The following is a 15,840-nucleotide window of genomic DNA, read 5'->3' as shown; positions in this document are numbered from 1 at the left end:
AAAGTAGTTAATAATGAATGAGTTTCAAGTTGTGGTCAGTGCCACAAAGAATCCACGTTGCTGTTGTGTAAAAGGGCATATTTGCTTATGTCTCATATTCTATTTTTGTTTTTTATAAAACTGAAATTTATTAATTCTCTGCTGTAGGACAAAAGAAAAGAAATCTGCATAGTTTCCCAGCCAAGGAACTCAAGTCTGCTATAATCCCCTTTGCTCCATTTTGGTTTCAGCTGGCACAGTGGCTTTGATCAAAGCTTATATCCAAGATAATCGAGATGAAATGGGGACACGAGGTGCCCCTGCTTTCCTTTGTTCTCTGTGAGAGTGGGGCACACTTGCTGGGACTCTTCTCTCACTCTCCACACAAATGTGTGGTTGTTTTTATACCGAAGCAAAGAAAAGCAATGAAGAAACACAAATGAAAAGTTTTGTTTAAAAAACCCCACTGGCACTGAAGAAAGGGTCGTATGAAAGTTGCATATCTTTTTGTGAATGATATTGTAACGTTAGTGTAGGATCTGAGGTCAGGGAACCAACTTGTTTTTCTTTTATTTACTTGACCTTCAGCAGTCAGAGTAACTGAGGTCAGAGTCTCTAATCAATACACGTTTCATCACTGGTTCTCCATCGCTTCCAAATCCCAGGTACTCTGATTCTGAGTTTTAGTGACAGGGAGAACCGGCAGCCTGTTTTTAGAAAGACAGTGGAAATGGCTGGGCACAGTGGCTCACACCTGTAATCCCAGCACTTTGGGAGGCTGAGGTGGGCAGATCACCTGAGGTCAGGAGTTCAAGACCAGCCTGGCCAACATGGCAAAACCCCGTCTCTACAAAAAATACAAAAATTATCCAGGCATGGTGGTGTGTGCCTGTAATCCCAGCCACATGGGAGGCTGAGGTGGGAGAATTGCTTGAACCCGGGAGGCTGAGGTTGCAGTGAGCCGAGATCGCACTATTGCACTCCAGCCTGGGTGACAGAGCAAGACTCCATCTCAAGAAAAAGGGGGGTGCAGTAGAAACTGTCAAAGAAGTCTTTATCAAAAATGGTAAAGAGCCCCACACTTTGGGAGGCCAAGGAAGGTGAATCATTTAAGATGAGGAGTTCAAGACCAGCCCAGCAAACGTGGTGAAACCCCTGCCTCTACTAAAAATACAATAATTAGCCAGCTGTGTTGGTGTACCCCCTATAATACCAGCTACCCAAGAGGCTAAGGCAGGAGAATCGCTTGAACCCAGGAGGTGGAGGTTGCAGTAAGCCCAGATCGTGCCCCTGCACTCCAGCCTGGGTGACAGAGGGAGATTCCATCTCAAACAAAAGTGGGGGGTCACGGGGGGTAAAGAAAAGGGCACGCAGGACCATTACAAGCCAGAGCCAGAATGATGTCACCCTTGAGGGGTCCTTCTTTTTCAGAATCCCATTATCTGCTATGAATTCTGATGTTCTGAGAAAAATGTGTGAGCTGCTTTGGCTAAGCTGCAAATGGTGGTAGAGTAGATTCTCAAGACTATTTTCATGCTGTTTCCTTTCTTTCAATAGGAGACAGTAACTTGGCCCAGCAGCTGGCAGTTCTCTGTGGCAGAGAGATCCCCGGCCCCATCCGGTCTACTGGAGAGTACATGTTTATCCGCTTCACCTCGGACTCCAGTGTAACCAGGGCAGGCTTCAATGCATCCTTTCACAAGAGTAATGAGTTCAAATATTTTTTAATCCCATGTTATCTCATCTCCTCTCTTTTTCTCTCCCTAATATAATTTTTTGGGGTACCAGGACACAAGACAAGTCAGAGGATATGGGTCTCTGCTCAGGCTCTGGATGGCTGGCTCCCCTTACAGCAATGCTGAGTCCTGATCAAAGGACCGAGGCTAAGTTATGCAAAGGCGTCCTGCTTTCAGGTCTCCGGGTGGGGTATCTTCACTCCAGGGAGCTGTGTCCATGGAATACATGAGAGAGAGCTTTACAGCAAATTTTCAGCCTAACTGAGGGCTGGAACTAGAGTGCAGCTCTTATCCACAACTCATCGAAGGAGCAAAACTTCATCATTTATTTTCGTAAATTACTTGGTTGAAGTCATCCATTTGAGGGTTGGCAGGAAGAATTTGTTCCTCTTGAAATATGAATTTGATGAGTCACAAGTGAGTACCATCTATGGGATGCCGTCATGCACTGTACGATTGAGACTTCTCAAACTTCACATGTGAAGTCCAGTAACAGCCTTAAATCCAAACCAAATGAAGGGTAATAAAGTAGTCCATGGAAGAGTGAAAGACTCTCATGTTTTTAACTGAAAAACATAATTTTAAAGTATATTCTCAATATAACATTAAAAATCAATCTAATATTTCCTCCATGCTTATTATATACCTTTTACAAAGTAGGAAGCAAGTGAAGATCAATTGTGTTGCTGATGCTCAAGGGAGGCAGGCTGCATAGTCTTAAGAGCATGGGCTTTGGAATTAGACCTAAGATAAGTTTTCTCCTCTGCAATTTAACTAGCTCTGTAAGCTGTCTCCCCTTCCTTGCTGATGACAGGTAAGGGTAGTCCCTGACAGCTGGAGAATTAATGCCTGCTCTTTTCATCCTCTTCCTTCATCTCCTGCCCTCTTACTCTCATGTATATATTAATATATATGGATGCTCATTATCCATCCATACATATATACATATGTACATATACAGTGAGGGTAGAACCATTGTAATTATTTATATGTGTGTGTATATATATGTGTATAATATATATAAATATGATACCTCGATCATGTTGGGTTCACTACCTGAGACGTTGATCACTCCCTACAGAGGTCTGTCCTGCAGGCCCTGACTCAAGGATGGATGAATGAATGCACTCTCACACCCAGCACAGTGAATCTGAGTGGGCTAGGGTTGGTCGTCAACTGCTTTCAGAGGGTGATTACAGCTAACCGATGATAACTCCCTGTACCTCCTCACATTTATTCAGTATAGATTTAGTAACAGAGGTTCTAAGTCAACATCCTTGTGGATAATTAACATGGCTAAAAGAGTGGTTTTACAAATGATAAAAGCTTTTGGTGAATTCCAACATAAATATGTGTGTGTATCTACGTATATATACATCCTGGACAGCTCCTGGTCTAGAAGGTATTTCCAATTTAACCCCATGAGTAGTAAAATGGACTTTGGAGACTCAGAAGCAGGAAGGATGGGTGGGGCATGAGGGATAAAAAACTACATATTGGGTGTAACGTACACTAGTCGGGTAACTGGTACACTAAAATGTAAGACGTCACCAGTATGCACTTCATCCATGTAACCAAAAACCATTTGTACCCAATTACATAGTTAGAGATAGATAACAAAAAATCTAACCTGCCAAAACTGAATACTTTATTCCCACCCTTTTCCATAACACGCAAATTCTGCATTTGGAAATGCAGTATGGAAAGCAAATGCAAAGTACATGTTTCTCATTCTTTAAGTCAAAAATCTTGATGTTATTTTTGACTTTTCTGTTTGTCTCACACTTAACCATCAACAAATTACGCTGGCTCTACCCTCACAATATATCTAGATTGCAATCACACCTCTCCATTTCTGTTGCTACCAGCCTAGCCTACAAGCCTATCATCTCTCCTTGGCCTCAGGCAGTCCCCTTTTTATTGGACACACTGCTCCTGCCCTTCCCTGCCCTCTACCCCTTACAGTCTAAGGACTGCACATAGAGTGATATTTTCAAACTTAAGTGAGATCATGTCATTCTGATGCCCCAAACCCTTCAATGTCCTCCTCCCCTACTCAGAATAAGTCTTTTCAGTTTCCTGCATGACATAGCCATGCTGCCTTCGGGATCTCTCATTCTGCCTCATCCATTCTGACTTCCATCTAACACATCGAGCCCTTACACTGTTTTCTGAACTGGAATGTTTTCTCTCACATAACCCTCTGGCTTGATCCTTCATTTTATCATGTCTCTGCTAAGATGTTACTCCCGTGACAAGGCTTTTCTAGCTTAACTCTAACAATAAAGTACCCTTCTCCCTCCTCCCATCCATTTTTCTTTGTAGAATTTGTCACCATCTCACATATTATATATTTGGTTATTGTATGTCTTCCCATCCATAAAGAAATCTTCATGAAAGTAAGTGACTTGTCTCCATTACTTACCACTATATCCCAGATCTCAGGAACCACCATGACTGAGTAGCCAACAGCATGTGCTCAATATATGCTTGTTATACTAATCATTTTCTACACTCTGGATTTATTTTCAAGTGTTTTTGTTGCCTACGCTTTGAAAACCCCCCAAGAAAACTAAGAAAGCATAAAAATCCAGTTGCCAATGCTATTTAAATAACCTGTCTTTGTTTCTTTGTGGGAAGGCTGCGGTGGATATTTACATGCAGACAGAGGGATCATCACGTCCCCCAAGTATCCAGAGACCTACCCACCCAACCTCAACTGTTCCTGGCATGTCCTGGTCCAAAGCGGCCTGACCATTGCTGTCCATTTTGAGCAGCCTTTCCAGATTCCAAATGGAGATTCTTCTTGCAACCAGGGGGATTACTTGGTGGTAGGTCTTGCTGGCTATCCTTTCTAATTATGTTTTCTGTGGACTTCCTTTAGAAAACAAAATGATAATTTTTCTCTCCTGGGACATAAATGGATGAGAATTATGTACTCCTTCTTTTGCAGTGTAAAGGAGTTGATGCCATTTTAATTTGTCTTTGCAGCTAAGAAATGGTCCTGATGTCTCTTCTCCACCCTTGGGACCCCCCGGAGGAAATGGTCGTTTTTGTGGCAGTCATGCTTCATCAACTCTGTTCACCTCGGATAATCAAATGCTTGTTCAGTTTATTTCTGATCATGGTAACGAAGGGCAAGGATTTAAGATCAAATATGAGGCAAAGAGTTTAGGTAAGTATTTTCACTGAGAATTATATCTACTTTTCTTGGAATTACTTGGTCTGCTTTGATTAAATAGATTTGAGAAAAAAACATATGAAGTTTTCTTTTCTGAACAGACAGTAATAGAATTAATAAGAATGCCTACTCTCAAGTATTTATTATGTTTGATACATTCAGAATCACATCGTGACTACTTGTCAAGTAAAGTATCATTATTTCTATTTTAAAGATAACTAAAATGAGGCTTGGACTTTTCCAAGACCACACATCTAATTAGTGACCAAAGTGAAATTTTCCATGGGTATAAAATAATTTATTCTTCTTGATCCCTGAAAGTCTTTAGGTATTTCCATTATAAGAAGTCTAATTATAAGCTGAATCTGGTTATAGAAACATTATAAGAATTATGTTTACCTTATTTTGTAATAATTTGTATACTGTTTTTAAAAGAACACATAATCCTTTATTCTATTATTACTGATTTAATTATATATTACACAAGATCTTTGCTTAATTGCTTGTACTTAATTACACTTGATTATAATTGCATTTAATTATACTGTAATGATTTGATTTTGGTGACATTTACTTTTAGTAGTGTTTAATTGAATAAATAAATAAATAAATAGGCATCACTTCAAAATAAAGGGATATTGTCAATAGAAAGTAATATAATAATAAATTTTTGGTTTGTCCCACCAGAAATTAGATAATATAGATTTCAGAATGATCCTATGACTTGAATCCCAGATTCCTAATATATTTTAAAAAATATATACATATATATCAATTAAATCATGTTTTATTGCACATTGTGTGAGATTTAAAGTCAACATCATTTCTTTTTTTTTTTTTATTTTTTATTGGATTTTAGGTTTTGGGGTACATGAGCAGAGCATGCAAGACAGTTGCGTAGGTACACACATGGCAGTGTGCTTTGCTTTCCTTTTCCTCTTCACCCACATTAAGTCAACATCATTTCTTTATTTTGGTAAAAGATGAATAAGAGTCTTCACCAACTGACACGCAAAAATAATCTAATAGCTTGAGTAAGGTCTGCGCTTTGGTCACTTCCCAGTGCGCAGAGCTCTGGCACAAAAAGGGAGCTGTAATGTAGCTCTGTGGGCACCTGCACCGTTGCTTTCTAGGTTAGGACCTTCTCATCTCTCCCTTTCTCCATGCTGAGCATTGCAGATGAGTCATGATTAGACAGGTTTTCACCCGGTACCAAAGCATTTTGAGAGTTGCAGTGTCTTGAATCTAGTGAATAGAGGTCAACCCATCCTACAAAACTGTACTTTTCTATATTTATTTATGATAGACTCAGTCTTTTTTTTTTTTTCTTTCTTGAGACAGGGTCTTGCTCTGCCGCCCAGGCTGAAATGCAGTGGCGCCATCTCAGCTCACTGCAACCTCTGCCTCCCAGGCTCAAGTGATTCTCCTTACGCAGTCTCTCTAGTAGTTGAGATTACTGGTGTGCACCATCACACTCAGCTAATTTTTATATTTTTGGTAGAGATGGTATTTCACCATGTTGCCCAGGCTGGTCTTGAACTCCTGAGCTCAGGTAAGCTACCTGTCTCGGCCTCTCAAAGTTCTGGGATTACTGGAGTGAGCCACCGTGCCCAGCCAATAGACTCAGTCTTGATTTATATTTTTAAAGTCAACATTTAGTGGTAATTCAGATCCACTAAGAGATACATTAAGGGTGTATTTGATATCGCACCTCTTCTATTACCTTGTGGACTCACTGTTCATGCAAGTATGTTTACGGCCATTACTTTCTCCCTTTCTTGAAGCTTATTATGATTGCCATTAACATCAGATTTAGACAAAAGTCTTTTGATTTCACAGCCTATTATTGGCAACCTGAAACAGTGGCATCACTCCTATTTCTCTCTACTTACCAACTCAACCATGTCTTGTAACTATAGCCAGGCTTCCACCTCCCACATCCATCTGGCTGTCTTCCCACCGTATCTACTTCCATGCCACTACCATTTCTCAGCCTTTAACATAGGTCCCTTTGTGAACATCTTTCAACATGAATCACCTAGTTTTTTATCATTTTTCTCCAGAAACACTCCTTCGCTATGGATGATTGAGATTTCTAGGACCCTGTGGTAGATGCCTTTGTTCTTACCTGATTAATAGGCTGATTAATTAATTAATCAAACATTTAGAAAGCATTTCACATCATGCAAACTAGCAAGTTCTGTCAAGGACTTCACAGCGTAGTAGAGGAGACAGACAAGCAAAGGCACAATTGGAACATGACATAGGGCTGGATGTGGTGGTTCATGTCTGTAATCCCAGCACTTTGGGAAGCCAAGGCAGGAGGATCACTTGAGCTTAGGCATTTGAGACCAACCTGGGCAACATAGAAAGACCTCATCTCTACCAAAAAATTTTAAAAGTAGCCGGGCATGGTGGCACACTTCTGTGGTCCCAGCTACTCAGTAAGCTGAGTTGGGAGGATCATTTGAGCCTGGGAAGTTGAGGCTGCAGTGAGCCATAATCAAACCAGTGTACTCCAGCCTGGGTGACAGAGCAAGGCACTGTCTCAAAGAAAAAAAAAAGAACATGGTATATGATATAATAAGTGCTAGAAAGAGGAATGCACAGAACAGAAACACCTGCTTCAGGCCAGGACATCAGAGAGGGTTCCAGAGAAAGTATGAAGAGATTGGCCAATCAGTGATAAAAAGATGTGGGTGCATAGAAAGTCTAAATGTTACAAGTCATATTCAATAATTTGAAAGAATTCACTACTGGTAGAGAACAATCAAAAAGTGGTAAAAATAATAGTGACGAAGCAGGCAGGAATCACTGTGCTTAGAGCCATGGATGCCATACTAAGTTAGCTGAGATGGTAATCGGTAGGTAATGGGAGGCATTGGAAGATTTTGCTCCAAAGCCTGAACAGCATGATCAGATTTTAGTCACTAATGTGGCTGCAACGCTGAAAACATTGGAGGTGGGAAAGACTGAAGAGAGAGAGACAAGATGAATGAGTAATTTAGGAAACAAAATTACTCCCTGAACTAAGGCAATGGCAGTAAGAAGGTAGCAGAGAGGGCATATCAAAGATATTATAAATATGGGATGGAGTGAATTTGGAGGTCAGGTGGGAAGGGATGGGAAGAGCCTTAGGAGCAGTTCTTAGGTCTTTTGGCTGGGTGGATCCATTCATCCCACAGACATTTATTAGGAACTTTCCATAGGACAGACATTGTATTAGGTCCTGGGGATATAACAGTAAACAAACAAAATCCATGCCTTTATGGAGCCTAATTCTAGTTAAGACAGAGACAATAAATAAAATTTATAATATGCCATATGGTGAAAGGAATTAAGGAGAAAAGTAAGGCAGTAAGGGTGGATACAGAGTGTCCATAGGAAGAGAGGCTGATGAGTCTGCTGATGACTCATGTATGGAACTCCGGATCATGAGCGAATGAGAGTGTTCATTTGAGACATGTTCAGTTTGAAATCTCTGAATTACCTCCATTGGAGATGCCCAGTGAGTGGTTGGAACATGAGTCTGGAGGTCAGAACGGCGGTCTAGACTGAATCTGTAAATACAGGAATAATCAACAGACTGGTTATAGTTTAAGTCATGAGGATGTATGACAGCAATTGGGGAATTATTCAGTGTGAGATGAAAGGTCTACAGGCAGGATTCCTGAGAGCCTCTAGCAATGTCAGGGAAGCCGTGGAAAGAGATACCCAAGAACCAGAGGAAGAAGGATGAGAGGAGTAAAAGAAGGAGAAGAGCTTGGTGTCACAGAAGCCAAGGGACAAAAATGTAAAGAAGGACAATGTGATCAGCATGTTAAATGCTGTGGATAAAATAAAAATTTAAGAAGTTATTTGGTCATATAACTGTGAGGTGACTTGGAAAACATGAATGCTTTGATAAGGTTGAAGAATGAATGATGAAAAGAGAGAAAAAGAGAGGGGTGGGGAGAGAGAGACAGACAGAGATTAAATAGAACAAGATCCAGAAGGAGACAGTAAGATGGGAACTTGATTCAGAGATACAGGAAGATAATGTACAGAGGGGGAAATAGAGTGTAGAGATGCAGATAAATTTATTAAGGATAGTAATAAATGAGGGGTAACAAATTGAAGGTATTCTCATCTGATTTCTTCTACTTTCTGCATAAAGTGGAGCCTAATGTAGTGTGCTGAGATCGAGAGGAAATGGGGAAAGTCAAGGGTTTAGGGAGTAAAGTTCCAAATGGCTGTCGTCGTTTATGTATAAAGTAATGGGTGAATTGCTTGGCGGTGTTGAGATGGGAGAACATATATTTGCAGCGATATCAGTTTCATGAATGAATGGCCTGAATTGAACACAGCCACGGAGTTGGCATTTTACAAGGGAAGTCTGAAGGAAAGACAGGAAACTCGGAAGTTGGGGGTCATCAAAGGGATTTGCAATTCAGATTTTCAGAGATGGGGGAGTTGGTGGTAATGACAGAATTCAGGATGTGACTGTAAGTGGCTAAGTGACAGTGGACATAAATGTCGCTAGAGTTAAGCAGATCAAATATCTGTGTGGCTAAGTGATTGGACAGGTTAATTTCATTGGCATTGTAAGTACTTTTACTTCTTTCTGGTTTGTTTGTTGAAAATGCCAAAGGATATTTAGTGATAATAGAAAAGTTATTTTTGATAATACTTTGGTTTTTTAGAAAAGACATGTGAAAAAGCTCCTTTACCTTCTGGCAGAACACGGCTCCTAAATTGTCTCATGCCATTGATCTTGTTTTTCAAATGCATCCAAATCCTGAAGAAATGTAACGAATGAATGCCCACAGAGTTGTGCAAAGCTATATCTGCTTAGTCTTTTAGATATACCAAGATCATAGCTCTGCACCATTCTACTGCGCTGAACGCTCAGTGGGAAGCTGTAACTGCTGGCATACTTACATGCTCGTCGAAGTGGTGGATATTTATTCACGCTTCTGCGATGCTCTGCCCCATCCACCATGTGCCTTATCATTTGTTTGGCTTTAAGAAAGAATGAAATTTCCAATGAGAATAGGTAGATGGCCTGACAAATTAAAAAGTGTCACACCTGGTAGCTCTCTCGAAAGCAAATTGGGAATTTGTTTGCTGGAAAAGAAAATGAGGATCATAACAGATGAAAGGAAATTGAGAGAAAATGCAGAGAAATTGACTGTAAAAGATGATTTGTAGCCATTGACAGCATCCCCTTACCAGATTGTAGACTGATTTAACTGTGTTTGCCGGCAGCCTGTGGAGGCCATGTCTACATCCATGATGCTGATTCTGCTGGGTATGTGACGTCCCCCAACCACCCGGATAATTACCCCCCGCATGCCGATTGCATTTGGATCTTAGCAGCTCCATCGGAAACACGCATACAGCTGCAATTTGAAGATCAATTCGATATTGAAGTAACACCCAAGTATGTCACTTCCATTTTCATTTTTTTTCCTATCCAAAGTTGATAGTTTTTAACTGTCATGTCTCAGGACAATTCATTTCTTTCAATAGCATGTATGCAAGGGAATCTAGGGGGAAAAGGGAAATGCTTAATGACTCAGGCCTGAAAACATAGTCTGCCAGTCCTATCAGCTGCGCAGGTTATGTACATGGATACTGTCCCCTGTGACCCTAGACACTTCCTGCAAGGGATACTGAGGGTGGCTACTTGAGATTGATGTTATCCATTCTTCCTCCCGTAGGAAATATATTGTGTCTCTGATAGATGAATGTTTATTTGCCCAGCCTCATATTTAGTGTCACAAATGATAAAATGTTTGTTTAACAAATGGGAATTTGTGTGGTATGTCACCAGAGATCACCAGTGTCAGAACAGTACTAAAGCACATACACTATAATTTCTCAGTTTTTATTTAATAAGAGTTCTGAGAGGATTACGAGACAGAGAATAAGTCTTACTATGTTAAAGAGAAAGGAAAACTACGTAGATTGTAAAAATTCGTTTTTCTCTTTCCTTTAACAAAACTGCGTTTACATTTGCATAAATGCAGACGTGGTGCAAAAGTTAGATAAAAGAGCTTTTGTTGCCATTTCTGGCATTGGATCTAATATTACTCTTCCACTCATGGAGCATTGATTGGCCAATGTGACTTCCTCAAGAAACAGTAGGTACATACTTGTCTGCTTTCATGGGCACAGAAAATTCTAGTTGGCACTCTCCGTTAGTCCCAATTACAGAGCTGTTAGAGAATTTATCTTTGTCATGTGAAATGTATCAAATCAATGTGTGGAACAAAATACTTGTTCTTTGAAGTTCATAGGGATTCGTTTGAAAACAACATTTATATTTGTAAAAACCGATACAGAATATGGACGGGAAGTAAATATTTGTCATTGCAGAACATGTAAAACCTGTCTTTTTGAGCTATTCAGGAACAATGTATTATTAGCAAAAATATCATACAGCATTTTAAAGTGACATGTGACTTACGCTGATGCGTTCATAGTCTTTAATGCTATGATTTAATAATATCTTCAAAGAAAGTGAGTGAAGTTGTCATTATCAAAATAAGTCAAGGCAATCAACCATGTAAATTTCACAGAATTTTGTTTCCACTTCAGCTGTACTTCCAACTACCTTGAGTTGCGGGATGGAGTGGATTCAGATGCACCAACGCTTTCCAAACTTTGTGGGACAGATTTACCCAGCAGTCAGTGGTCCTCAGGAGAGGTTATGTATTTGAGATTTCGATCTGACAACAGCCCCACTCATGTGGGATTCAAGGCCAAGTATTCTATAGGTAATAATTTTTTTTAAACTTTTATTTTAGGTTTAGGGGTACACATGCAAGTTTGTTATATAGGTAAACTTGTGCCATGGGGATCATTGTACAGATTATTTCATCACCCAGGTTTAGTTGATAGTAAAACCAGAAATGGCAGGTGTCCCCACAGTACCCCTTCCAGCTGAGCTTGGGTTCAGTCTTTAGAATCAACACAGGGTAGTAGGCAGGCCCCATCAGTCTATCAGTTGTTTCTTGAGATGAAACTTACTTGCGACTGATAGCTCTTACATAGCATTCCAAAATAATTGATGTGACGTTACAGAATATGCCATTTAGTCTTCATCTTCCATTTCCCGTTATTGCATTGGACTTGCAGTATCATTTCTGTTTCCATCCACTGTGGAATTCAAATAATGAGGAAAGCACTAACCATTTTCAGAATTTTAAAAACTTCAATTCATAGTCACTTGGAACCTGAAAGTTTTCAAATGTGCTGGTGAAATGAAATAAACAAAATTTGTAAAATAATATTTCTTTTTTTTTGTTTCTGCAGCTCAGTGTGGGGGAAGAGTAACGGGGCAAAGTGGTGTTGTTGAAAGCATGGGACATCCATCGCTTCCATATAGAGACAACTTATTCTGTGAGTGGCATCTCCAGGGGCTCTCTGGACACTATCTCACAATCTCTTTTGAAGATTTCAACCTTCAGAATTCCGCTGGCTGTGAAAAAGACTTTGTGGAGATCTGGGACAATCATACCTCTGGTTAGTGAAATGTATCTGCTCTCTTTTGGGTGTTTATTTTCATATGTACTTATTCAGCCTCTTCATATATTTGAATATGTGGATTTTTATTCATGTTTTCTTGCTTTTCTTGACAGAGATTAATGTTTCCTCATGGGCAGGGTCTTGTTTTTTATTATTTTCTTTGTATACGTAGGACACTTCGAACAGGTTAAAAGAAATCAATCACCTGGACTGTGTATTTAATTATTTGTCTCTCACAGGAAGCGTCTTGGGCAGATACTGTGGAAACACCATTCCTGACAGCATAGATACTTCTAGCAATACTGCTGTGGTCAGGTTTATCACAGACAGCTCTCTGACTGCGTCAGGGTTCAGACTGCGATTTGAATCCAGCATGGAAGGTGAGTTCATTGGTTCGTTCAGAACAACATTGAGCATCTGCATTGGACAGACACTATGCTAGGCACTGGTGTTATAATAGTTTGAAAAACAAAACAAGACATGACCCCTATCTTCTTGGACCTTAATTAGAGGGTCACACTGATAAATGAAAAATTACAGTTGTGATCAATGCTATAAGGGAAAATAACTAGTATCATAGGAGATATAGTAAGCGGATGAGAGGTATACTGCATTGCCCACCTTAAGAAAGTCCTGTAGTTACTCACAACTTGCCTTACTGCAAATCCTGACAAACTCAGATGAAATAAAGATCTTGTTTGGAAAAACTGGATACTTAAATTAACTGTCAGGCACATCATCATGTAATGAGACCACCAGGCAGGCCTTGTGTGAGCAACATGGCTGTTTATTCACCCTGGTGAGGGTGGGCTTAGTCAGAAAAGAGAGTCAGTGGAGGGCGGTGGGATAGGAGTTGGTTTTATAGGTTTGGGGTAGACAATGGAAAGTTACAGAAGTTACAGTTCAGGGTGGTTTTGCAAGCCAGTGAGGGTGTTGTGTGTGTGTGTGTGTTGGGGGGTGTGTCACAGGATGCATAATCACAAGGATAGGGATCATCTATTACAAAGAGGCATAATCATAAGTGTGGAGGGTATCGGTTGCAAGAAGAGAGAAGGGTGAGGTAAATTACATAGTTACAGGGGCAGGGGTCTTGTGAAACCTAATGTCTAGGGGGTAAATTTTCAGAAGTCTGTGAAGGAACAATGGGTGAAGGTTGCAGGGGGAGAGCAATCAGTTGAGGTAGGAGCTAGTTGTTTCACTTCTCTTTGTGGCCATCCAGGTACTTTAGAATTTCTGGCTGCTGGAGACCATCCAGAGGTGTATATGTGAGTCACCAATAGTATAATGGCCAGGCTTGGACTTGGAGGCCTGACATTAACCTGATTTTCCTGATTTTTTTTTTTTTTTTTTGTAGAGATGGGATCTTGCCTCAGCCTCCCAAAATGTTGGGATTACAGGCATGAGCCATCACTCTTGGCCAATTTTCCTGATTTTTAAGTTCATTATATTCATTGGTTTCTCATATTTCTTGGGCCATGATGATAATTATATTGCTGTCCGTGGACTATCATCCATAAAAGCCAGGGTTAAATATTAATAGAGATAAGAAGTGAATATATATGTTCACTAAAATCCTGATGCACATAAATAAATGCAGAGAATGAATTTGTCTAGAAGAATAATTTTTAAATACCTGAATTTTGAGAGCTTTCCTGATCGAAGGAGACATTTTGATTTGATTGGAAGTTTTCTTGGCTTTTTTTTCTCACATCAGAGTGTGGTGGAAATCTTCAGGGCTCTACTGGAACATTTACTTCTCCCAACTACCCGAACCCAAATCCTCATGGTCGAATCTGCGAGTGGAGAATCACCGCCCCGGAGGGAAGGCAGATCACCCTCACATTTAACAACCTGAGGCTGGCCAGGCATCCATCCTGCAGCAATGAGCATGTGATAGTAAGTGTTCCCTGTGGCCTGAGATGTTATATTCTGCCATTTAAGGAATTTACAGACCTATAAACCATAGTCAGAAATCTAGGTGAGGAAAATTGCCATCTATGCAACTATAACTTAGACAAATTCTAAGTATCGTTGAGAGCACAAAATCACAGTAAACTGTCAAAATAATTGTAAAAGTTGTTGTAAGAGACCATCAGCTATCACTCCATGCATCAGGGTCACAGTTAGAATAAATTTTAAGAGTGAATGATCATGACAAATGGCAAAAACTGGGGGGGCTGTGGGAAGCTAAGCCTACAGCAAGCACATAGCTGAATGGGACCAGAGTCACAGCACAAGCCGCCACCGAAAGTTCTGAGCAGAAGAGTTGTCCTGCATAATCACTGCTTTTTCCAGGGGTGCAGAGGGACTCTGGTAGGAGAGCACTGCTACCTGACATCCATGTTGCCACCCTCCAGAGGTTTCAGACATACCCTTAGTACTCTCAGCTTCCTTTGCTGAAAGAAAGCAAACGGGATCCCTGAGTGTGAATAGCAAAGAGATAGTTAACTGTGAAGTGCTGTACATACATATGTGTGTGTAGACAGGTAGACTGGATTAATATTAGTACATTTCTCCACCCGACTTGCCCCTTCCGTGGTATTTGTGATCTCAGTAATAATCCCAAACTTCTGATTGCTCAGCTTGAAAATCTAGATGTCTGTTTGGGGATCCTTCCTCTCACACCCTATATGGCATCTATAAGCAAATCCCACTGGGTGTATCTTTAAAAACATCAATTAGCCAGGCTCAGTGGCTCACACCTGTAATCCCAGCACTTTCAGAGGCTGAGACAGGCAGATCACAAGGTCAGGAGTTCGAGACCAGCCTGACCGACATGGTGAAACTCTGTCTCTCCTAAAAATACAAAAATTAGTTAGGTGTGGTGGCACGCATCTGTAATCCCAGCTACTCAAGAGGCTGAGGCAGGAGAAGTACTTGAACCCAGGAGGTGGAGGTTGCAATGAGCCAAGATCTTGCCACTACACTCCAGCCTGGGTGACAAAGCAGAGCAAGACTCCTCAGAAAAAAAAAATATATATACACACACACACACACACACACACACATCCACAATTGAACTACTTTTCATCATATCTACTGCTACCACCCCCACTGTTCACTTGGATTATTTTAGTAAGTTCCACCTGACCCCCCTGCTTCCATTCTCATCTCCCTACTTTCCCAACACAGCAGCCATGTGATGGTTTTAAGCCTCAGTCAGATCACGTTGCTTCCTTTGAAAATCCTCAAATGGCTTCTCATACCACTCAGAGGAAAATCCCAAATTGCATCTGTGGCTCACCTGGCTGATGTTATGTCCCTCTTCTACCTGTCTGTCTTATTTCACATTCCCCTCTTCTCTCGCTGGGATCCAGCTGTCTGGCCTCCATTCCATTCCTTGAATGTGCTGAGATGCTCCCCATCCAGGTGTTGCCCCCATCTGGAATGCCCATCTGCAGATGGTGGCCTGCTCTATACCCTCACTCCATT

The 15,840-nt window shown here is 40.7% G+C and overlaps 1 protein-coding gene across 1 annotated transcript in view; it reads left to right on the top strand.

The window, feature by feature from the left end:
• The window catches only part of CUBN (cubilin), a 281,789-nt gene that overhangs the window by 183,742 nt on the left and 82,207 nt on the right, over positions 1–15,840 (top strand). Inside the window, exons 41-48 of the mRNA XM_035306864.3 lie at positions 1,537–1,683; positions 4,356–4,546; positions 4,707–4,890; positions 10,144–10,318; positions 11,479–11,657; positions 12,196–12,405; positions 12,648–12,788; positions 14,123–14,304. Coding sequence (XP_035162755.3) covers positions 1,537–1,683; positions 4,356–4,546; positions 4,707–4,890; positions 10,144–10,318; positions 11,479–11,657; positions 12,196–12,405; positions 12,648–12,788; positions 14,123–14,304 — 1,409 coding nt within the window. The remainder of the gene's footprint in view (positions 1–1,536; positions 1,684–4,355; positions 4,547–4,706; positions 4,891–10,143; positions 10,319–11,478; positions 11,658–12,195; positions 12,406–12,647; positions 12,789–14,122; positions 14,305–15,840) is intronic.

Source organism: Callithrix jacchus, chromosome 7 (genome assembly GCF_049354715.1).
Source record: "Callithrix jacchus isolate 240 chromosome 7, calJac240_pri, whole genome shotgun sequence".
Taxonomy (NCBI): Eukaryota; Metazoa; Chordata; class Mammalia; order Primates; family Cebidae; genus Callithrix; species Callithrix jacchus.
Note: the sequence above shows the minus strand (reverse complement) of the source record. Positions and strands in the feature narration are given on the sequence as shown.